The sequence below is a fragment of the Larus michahellis genome, chromosome 1, assembly GCF_964199755.1.
Source record: "Larus michahellis chromosome 1, bLarMic1.1, whole genome shotgun sequence".
In the NCBI taxonomy this organism is placed as follows: domain Eukaryota; kingdom Metazoa; phylum Chordata; class Aves; order Charadriiformes; family Laridae; genus Larus; species Larus michahellis.
In genome coordinates, this window is record NC_133896.1 from 29,113,372 (window position 1) to 29,123,371 (window position 10,000).

Below are 10,000 nucleotides of genomic sequence, written 5' to 3' on the forward strand. Positions count from 1 at the left end.
TGTAGTAGTTGTGGATTTTTACGTCAGTTTTTAATATAAACTGCCTGTACAGTATGAGAAAACTAATTTGCTCTTTCGAGGAGTCAAAACACAAGTTTCTAGTGATTTAGTAAATAGAACTACTGTCCAACATACAGAAACATACGTGTTTTGTTAATGCCTAATTTAAGACTTCACATTATAAACAGAAACACCCTGTTATTTTCCTCCTTTTTAAATAATCACAAAGACAAAACATGTAAGAAAGCAAAACTTCTATTTCTACATCATCAGGATAACTTAAATGCTAGCATCACCTTTTTCCTTTTGTAAATACTATTTTTATTTTCTATCAATGAAATGCCAGTGGTGATATGCTAAAAAAATAAAACTACTTTGGAAAAATAATTTTAAACATAGTCAACTGAAACAGCTTCTTACCAATAAATTCCCATAAAACATTTAAAAAGATTATCTTGGTAGAACTGACTTAATGAATACTCAAAATGCAAGCTCAAATCTACCCTGTAAAGCAATCATGGTTTTTTAGCAACTATTTTGACCTTAGTGACACAAACAATTAATTCTACAAACTTAATATCAAAATAAAATTCTACATCTAATGCAGAATAATCTGTCAATGTATTTAATCAAGGATATGCTTTTCCCATGTATTATAAATTCTAGTATCAAACACTGATTTTAACAGACAAGAAAAAAAATTAAAGTGAAAACCTCAGAAGTGTATGAATGTACATATATGAGAGAGAGGGAATGTCTCGTTGTAAGCCAAAAAAAAAACCATAAGAAACAAGTCTGAGCAGATTACAGTTTGCATCATATTTCAATAATAAAAATCTACATCCACTTTAGTAATATTTATAAATTGATAAATATCGACAGTAAGATAAAAAGTTGCTTACGTTCTAGTCATACATCTTCAAAGCCGACCTGATGACTTGTGACAGCACCCAATCCATTTATCAGCAAGTATATATTACAATATATTACAGAATACTGTCATTCTCTCTTGATACATGGATGAGGAATAACTCCGTGATTTAAGTCAAACTTCTCATTTCTATATAAAGATCACAACAACATTGTTCATCAAGCCAATAACAGGACTGCCCAAACTCCATATAATTGCTTATAAGAAACTAATGAAGTCTATTATTTTAGCTTATTTATTTTCTATAAATCACCGATTTGTGATCGTAATGCCTGAACAAGATGCAAGTCTTACATAACTTAAAATTTTTAACTTAGCCTACCTGCTCTTTGTACAGTCTAAAATTTCTCATGTTTAACTTCCCCAGCACATATTCATGTGACAGCGAAAACTTATTTTGTGATTTTACTCAGCTGATATAGTTATTCTTAAGTATTAGTATCGCTTTATGTGGCTGCCCAGCTGAAGGAAATGTATTAAAACCAGAAATCATTTACTTGCTTCCTATAGAAAAAGCTATAACAAACTTGATTTGTTTATTTGAAGGCCCCCAATAAAGTGACTAGAGAAGCCAAAACCAGAATGTTAAACTACGACATCAGTACATTATATCTTGCACATATTTAAACAACAAAAAATCTTAAGAATAATAACTGCAGGTACAATGGGGTTTGCTCTGATTTTCTACTTGTCAAAGTTTGTTAAGCAAGTCACATATTAAAGATAACGTTTTAGGGAGTTACTACAGTGACAATAATAAAACCAGCCATCATTTTCCTCTTAAATCATATTTCAAAAGGCACCTGGTCAAAAACAGAAAAAAAAATTTTAAAAAGAGGAAGAAAAGCAAAAGTAGCATAAAGCTATGTCCATTATTTAAAGGACACCCTACTGCATGTTTACTAGTGTTTATGTTTCACATCAGCATATTTTATAGAAGGATTTATATGCCTAACTCAAGTTGTATTTAAATCCTATGGTGCAGACCCTACCATAAAATGCCTCTTGAGTCCTATTAACTGTACCCATGGTTTTACTTTGCCTGTCTGCTTACTTAAGATCTAATCACAGTTTTGAAGAAAAGATTGTCACTTCTAAGCCTGTCCCCTCAGAACCTGTCTGTTATTAGTACTCAACTGGATATTTTCATCTTCAGTTGTTATTCTCTGTGGTCTTTGCAAATGCTATCTACTGGAATCTGTGACTGTATGGACAAATTTGCTACAAATGCCTAGGACTGCTGCTTTGAGAAATATGTAAGTGGCACATTATTCTGTTGGTATTTTTGTGTTTTAAAGTGTTTCACTTAAATTTAGTTTTCTAAGCATTTTCACCAATTAAATACATACTCTCTCAATAAAAGTTTTAAAATGCTGTTCTCATCTGAACACCTGAACAAAGGTGATGGCATGCTTTTCAATGAAAACAGTATTAAATTTATATATATGTATGTATGTATATATATAGATAAAACTGTATATTAAAATAGTAGATATACACAGTGTACATATATAGATAATAGTGTGTGTATATATACATATATAGGTGTAAGTCTGCTGAGAATTTAATGAAGACACCGAAACCTATATTTCTTCATGCTGTAATACTCCAAGTGCTCAATTGTTAAAACAGAATACACTTGAATTTGAAGCAAGGCACAGATTTAAGCGTTAACAACTTCTCATATTTCAATCTACAACTATTTAATTCTTCCACATTTTCTGTCACCATTTAAAATATTTAACTATAAATGTAGCTAGTGTACACTGCTTAATTCAGCACTAAGAATGATTCAATTTTAAGAGCTATTATGACCTGTTATTTCAGAGGCCCGTACACATGCAATTTATCTATCGTGTTAAAACATGTTTCTATAAAACAGGATTTTTATAATATTTTATCTTACAGCAGACAACTTTCTTTCTATTAATGCAATACCTGATGTTGTAATAAAAAACCTCAGTATTTAGAAATGAAGGGTTTGAACTCCAAAGGTGCTGAGTGGCCTCAGCAGATGAGAGGACCAGACACAGAAGACTTTGAAGAGTTCAGAGCACGTACTGGCACTCTGCAGAATCAGACCTCAATTGTTTACCAAACAAACTGTTAGGGCTTCACTGAATTAGTACAATCTGCATCCCCCGATGGGGAGGCAACTCTTCAGGTAGGCAAAGGAGAAGGAATTATGTTTATGCAGGTTTTAAAAGGAAAAGAAATCTTACAGTGACAAAAATTAATTGATTGCACCTCATAAATAGATGGTGTCAGCAGTCAGACAACAGTCTACTTTTACAGTTTTAAACTAAAAGCAGTCCTCCATTAACTCGTTGAGAAAACAAACAGACAAACTTAAAACAATGCTTTAAAAGTGAGAACGGAAACATACCTACAGAAAAGCTGCTTGTCTCTTTTCCCATATTTTCAAAATCACACATCCAAATTACACTCACGCACACATAGACAGGCACATGCTCGGTTTTGTTTCAGTGGTTCTGAACTAACCAGCATTTTTTATTTACACCTACGACAGCAAAGCATCTTTATTGTGAGAAGTCACTCTGGTCCCTTCACCCCAGCTCCGACTTTGGAACAATTCATCGCAAGCGAAGCGAAGTATCAAGTAATGTGGCCCTCTGGTGGAAAGCTCTGCATCACGTCCTACGCGACCGAATTGCACCGTAAACTAACAGATTCCGAAAACATGCACGGCAAGGCTTCGGCACAACTTTTATAAATACGCCGCGGGATTTTAATCACCAGGCGAGCGTGGTGGTGTGCAGCAGTGTCAGCAAGACGTCGCCGCCACGAAAACGGGATCCTGGCATTTCAGCATTAACGTGCACAAAAACAACAACAAATAACGCCCCACGCTCTTCACTTGCACGACACTTCACATTCAGCACGCACAGAGGGTCTGCGGAAAGGGTGCCCGTCCGAAAACAGCCCTTTATTTGTTTAAAAACAAACAGGAAGCAAAACAAACTTACCTGCTGTTGTTGCAGATGCAGCAGTTCTACTGTGCTTACTTCAGTGCTCGTGTCACCACTTGATCTTCCATCTCTGCTGCCAGCATCTAATTGGCTGCTTAGAGTGCTCATTCCATTTTGATTCATTGAACTGTTGCTTATTGTCTCTGTCGCAGATTCCTGCATCATGACTTAATACCTAAAAGTGATTAAGAAGTATCAATTAACACACGCGTTACACCTTCACACTTCCATTATCAAGATGTCCCTCTCTGCCAATTACACAGACAGCATCTTTAGAAGAAGAAAAAAGCCTCGCGGAGCCGTTTACCAAGAAATGCGATGCAAACTCTGCTTTCATACAGATACTAATCACCGGAATTATGGTTTCTATAAGCAATCTTTGTGTGCTTACATTTAACGGCCAAAATAACACACCATGCACACAGCATGGTCAATAGCATTTATGAACGACTACATTTTAAAGTCTACCTATAAAACCAGTTTAAATGAAGGCACGATTTCACACACTGCTCTATATTTCCTATTATCTAGCTTTGACAACCATGGATGACTATACAGCCTTATTTAAAATATTCACTATCTTGATTCTGTCAGAATTTTACAGCATATCTTATGCAAGGCTGTTGTTTAATGATGCACAGCTAATCATACAAAATTAAAATTTTGTAAGGGTGTTACAAATCATATGGTATCAACCAATGATAAATAGTATAATGGGCTTCTCCTTTTTTGTGACTAAATAAAATTTTGCCTCGGAGGCATTTTAAGAAAAAGCTCCTGCTGCAAACACGTCAGATATTGCCTATTTTTTTAATCAAACGGCTGATATTCATTTATTTTTCTGACATTTAAAACATTTAATACTGTCCTTCCTGGGAAGTAATTAAGCTTATGCATGAGCAGCAATCAAACTGTTCACTTGAAGATGACTTAAAACTCAATTTTAACATAGGCAAATAAATGAAAGATATAAAATTAATTTTCCAGGCATGTATTAGATATGAAAGCTGGAAATAAAATCTATCAAGAATATCACTAATGATTGTGCTAAAAACAGCATAAATTATGCATATTACCTTCTCTACAGTAATAAATGTTTTATCATTTTCACTGCATAAATATACTGTACTTTCAGGATAGCAATGAGATGTCCTGCCAAGATCAGTTGAAATCTTTGCAGTAAATAAAGAACCAACGTGCCCTTACAAACCAGAATTTCAAGGCGCATTTTGTAACTGTAATATGGAAAGGTCAACGTCTCTTCTCAGAGCCACCAAAGTCCTCTCCTGCTCTCGCAGGGTCAGAATGGACCTCACTTTCCTTCACCCTCGCTCCCGACGTACTGAAAGAGTCCCCACAACAACCTGGCTGAGCTGTGACTTTAAAAGACACCTCTGAAGGGAGAGGGATGTGTAAGCAAACTCAGGAAAAGAAACAAAGCTTGCTGCTTAGCCAAATTATTGAACGAAGTTATTTGTTCCCTTGGAAAGTATGAGCAATAGCCTTTCTCTGAAGAAAAAAGAAAAAAAAAAAAAAAAACAGGCAGGAAAAGGATCATTACAACTTTAACTATGTGCATGGGATAGTAATCAAAACGCTGTATGAATTAACACAAACAAGCACCTACAAGATAAAGTGAAAGTATATATTGTGTGAAGAAAGTTAAAATAGTAAAAGATGAGTTATTTAAAGATGGTCCGGTCAAAAATAAACAGGATGCAAAAAACCCAAGCACTAACACAGTTAACATAAAGGAGGGCTGCTGTTACAGCCCAGTAAACAACAGCAGCACCAGACGTGTTTATGAACAAACAGCCCTTCTTAAACACTCTTACAAACATCAGCAAAATAAAATAATAGACATGGAAAATGTGATACACGCAGTGATGAATTTTACAAGGCAAAAACAAAGCTAATACTCTTTTCTGAGATTAGGCAGCTAATAAGTATTCAAATTAGGCATAAATTTTACATGTACAATGTTTAAAATATTCAGAGAAAAGGGTCTGATTGCCCTTAGTAGTTATATGAAAATTCTAATGCGGCTATGCCACAACGGTGGGAGCAGGCAGCCCTTTCCGATTTTTACAATATTTACTTTCAATAAAAAGACATGTATATCAGAGTGGAAATCTATTTAAAACACTTCATCAACTGTATCGTTACAAGGATTTGGAAATTCGGGAAATTCAAACATTAATCCTCTTTTAGTCAAACAAAGATTTAACCAACAGACAGGTTCATCTTTTACAAATTCGAACGTTAGACAATAACAGTGGTACATTTAGCCAAGCGCATTAAAAGGGCAAAGGGGTGTAAATGTTAGATAATCAAAACATTAGAAAACACTCAGAAATTTAATAAATAAGTACATCAGCCCCCCTGTTTTTACATCTCTCCGACTCTTTCGTTACAATTAGCAGAGAAGGGTTAAACATCTTCCAGTTGATATTAACCAAAGGGTTTTATGTCTTGTGGATTTTGTATCCTTGCAAAGCCCCAGAGTGTAGTTCGGGCTCTGCATTTTAAGTTAAAGTGTCTGTGAGCCAGCAGAATCGGCTTTAACACAACATGACCAGTAACACTACTCTGGCGATAGAAAACAACAAATCCGACCCAACAGCTGTGTACGGAGAGAATGTAACTATAGAGTATCAATACTAAAAAGGGTAATTTATTTGGAAGTGAAGCGGAAGAAATACTGAAGTATTTGTATGAAGAAGGAAGAGTCCCTAGAATTTTATGTTAAAAATAAAAGCTTTTTTCTAGTTGTAAAAGGGTATTTTTAAAAACAATACTGAAACTTTGGCTTGAGTAATGCTCTGTGTTGGTTGTTCACAGCCCCCTTTTCACTGCCGGCAACTAAGAAAAGGCTGCTGGAAAAAGCAAGAGCGCAAAATCTTTCTCTTTTCCCCTCTTTTCTCTTGCATACACACACACACACACACGTATGCATGTGTATCTATGCACATGCGTGTGTATGTACTATCAACTCTAAACCCTCACAAATTAAAGCACTGAAAATGTCTAAACGAGGATCATTCCTGATATCTATGTATCAGTAATTTCAGTTATTGGTCGTAAAATAATTGAAACCTGCAACATCTCACTAAGCAAACTAATGTACTTTTTTCTTGCTTTAACAATACTAGTGCAGGTTGTTAGCATAAAAATCATAAATAAATACAAAGGAAATACAATGACCACCAGATACTGAGGCTGAAAGTTTAGTATTTCAAATAGGACAAGAAAAAACATACAAGTCCCTGTTTACACACATTTATACACATTCACACTTCCTAATTCTTCTCTTTTTCTCTCGCTGTCACACTCGCTGTCAGTCCTGAGCGTGCCTACACAGGCACGCACGCACACATGCACCCACATCCACAGACACGTACGTTCACCAGCACCTACTTCTGCTGTGATTCCCAAACTCTTGATGCCAAAGGTGAGACACAAGCGCTGCTACCAGGCATTTTAAACAAAGGTATGGGGAAAATATTTGCTGCTCTCTGCAAGAGAGAATGAAATTGTAGATTATTTTAGCGTGTGGTTGCGCTGCAGGTTGAATGCCTAATTCTGCCAGGGTACAGAGGCAATCACCCGCACCAAAAAGGAAATCCTGGTCCTGTGAAGTTAGAAGCTACAGTTTTACTTTTCTCCCCTGCAGTCGATTGTATGATTTCTGCACGTGCGTGTGCATGCGTGCACGCGTGTGTGTTTTAAGCCGGCGAGTCACTGTACAGATACTTATTCTCTACACCACTTCCCTTTTGAAACATTAAACTGACACTGGAACTGACTGCACAAGATTGCATTTTCTCTTCCTAAACAACTTGAATTGAAAGGTTACTTAGTGTAACAATATTTACTTGCAGAATTGTGTTGTTACCAAGGGTATAATGGATGGTGGCTATGCAGGTTTACGCAAGAATGAGTGAAGCATGAGGCATTAGCCATGTGTTTGACATGTTTCAAATTGCTATAATCCAGCATTAAACACACCCAGCAATTCATGCCATTTCTTGCAGCCATAATCTTGAATAAAGCGTGCACAACCACTTATTATATAAATTAGTATATGACTCCCTGTTATAGTCACAACAGTGCTTTTGTGTTTATTTTGCATCAAGATGTGGTCTTTTATTTGTACAAATAGCAGGATAGAGAGCCGTAGCTCAATTAGACCTCCTTACTTTATGATAGGGTGTACCGCACGCCAGGCTGGCGGGCTCTGCTTTGCCCTACCAGGTACGGGTTCTGCCGGCGCCCAAGCCCCCGGCTGCTGCTGCCGCCCGGCCCGGGAGGCGGCGGCGGGTGCGCGGGACGGGAGCCGCCGCCAGGGGGCGCCCCGGGGCCGGCGCCCCGCCCCGCCCCGCCCCGCCCCGCCGCGAGGCACGCCGGCCCTGCCCCGCCCGCCCCCGCGGCTGCGGCCCTTGCGCGGGCTGGTGGCCCTCGCTGGAGCTGCCCGGGCCGGTGGTCCTCCATGGCGCTTTATCATGGGTGGAGGCGAGCGGTAAGCTGATGTTCAGCTGCCGGTCGGTCCGGCGCTCCTATGTGGGACACCGCCTTTACGCCCTTGCGGAGCACAGAGCGTGCCGCATCCCGCCCCGTCAGCACTGGAGACAAGGCGGATGGCAGCCGCCATCACAAACCACCTCCAGAAACCGTAGGGGCTGCCTGCCCTGCTGCGGGGTGGGCCCTCGAACCAAGGCAACACCCCCCCTGGCCCTGACCCATAACCCAACACCAGTGTTACGGTGCCCACGTTGGTGGACCCACAGACCAGAGAGAGCTCCAGCGCTCAGCCCCATGAACCTGGCACGCTCCCGCCTTCACCGCGTTTCACTGCCTACCACACGGCCCAAACTTCAGCCTTTTAAACCCGGTCTATGATGTAAAAGCAGAGGTGAGGAGCGAGGCTTAAATAATGGTAACTTTTGTGCTCTGCTGGAATTAATTCATCATTGACACAAGGCACAATGCATCTGAAGTCTTGCGCTGGTATGTTAAAAGTCTTTAATACTTAAGATTGCCTAATAAATCAAAATGCCAAATATGAAGGACATCGCTGAATGTGTGAGAACAAAAAATTAGACAAGCTAAGAGAATATTTGTAAAGGTGGTTTTTTTTTCACATTATCTAAAACATTTAGCTTTCAAAGCGTGAGTTAAGCAGATACATAAATGACTTCACTGCGTATTTTTTAAATATGTAAGTAAATGAATAAAATTTAAACAATAATTAGGTCACTGCTATTGAAATATTGTAAAATAAAGTACCTATATTAGGAGGTTTAATATACTACTGTCTACTCAAGTAAGTTCTCTCTGTAAAAATGTGAAGTATGCTCAGACACCTTGTGCTGCAAGGGCTTTCAGGAAAACGGAGCTCCCAGTTGTGAGTTACAGGACCGATCTTGGCACAACCGGAAAGAATATGTATCACATCTGCATCAGTGAGCAAAGTCAGCATCTTTGATGAAAAAAAACAGAATTCTCATGGTAAAAAAAAATCACCTTTTCAAAGCCAGCTAATGATTTTACTATTTAGAATACCTTCACCAGTGAAGACAGTAGTTGTGAGTAAAGTAACGGTCCAAAAATGGCTACGAAGGGCAGCAATGGGACGACAGTGTGTGGATCACAGCGTGGAGAGTGCTGCTATTGACAAGAATTCAAGCTGTAGTACGAAACTTTTAAACGGGCACTCATACGATGGGTCTCTAAAGGCCATTTTTGAACACAGATTTACAATAAAATTGACAACTGGATTTTTGCAAATTATCACAGATGAGATTTATTTACTACAGAGAGGAGCCAGCAACCCCCTGGTCCACACACCCACACCCACCCACCCAAGTGCCAGATAAGGAAAACGTACATCCTTCCTGCAGCATTCCATCTGAACAGGTGCACTCGGCTGACATAAGAAGGCGTTAAGAAATCAGATTAATTCATTTGTGCTGAAGTTAACCACAACTGAAAAAACAAGCATTGCCTAAAATAGGTATCTCTGTACTATAAGCCACAATTTTTCCCACTGTCTGTGTACTACAGTTTATACCTCAGATGT

The 10,000-nt window shown here is 38.5% G+C and overlaps 1 protein-coding gene across 9 annotated transcripts in view; it reads right to left on the reverse strand.

Annotated features, from left to right (window-relative positions):
- Positions 1-10,000, reverse strand: part of FOXP2 (forkhead box P2) — a 431,849-nt gene that overhangs the window by 188,549 nt on the left and 233,300 nt on the right. For all 9 annotated transcript variants that reach the window (XM_074605059.1, XM_074604981.1, XM_074604732.1 and 6 more), the window contains one exon: positions 3,919-4,096. In XM_074605059.1, coding sequence (XP_074461160.1) covers positions 3,919-4,086 — 168 coding nt within the window. In that variant the 5' untranslated portion in view covers positions 4,087-4,096. The remainder of the gene's footprint in view (positions 1-3,918; positions 4,097-10,000) is intronic.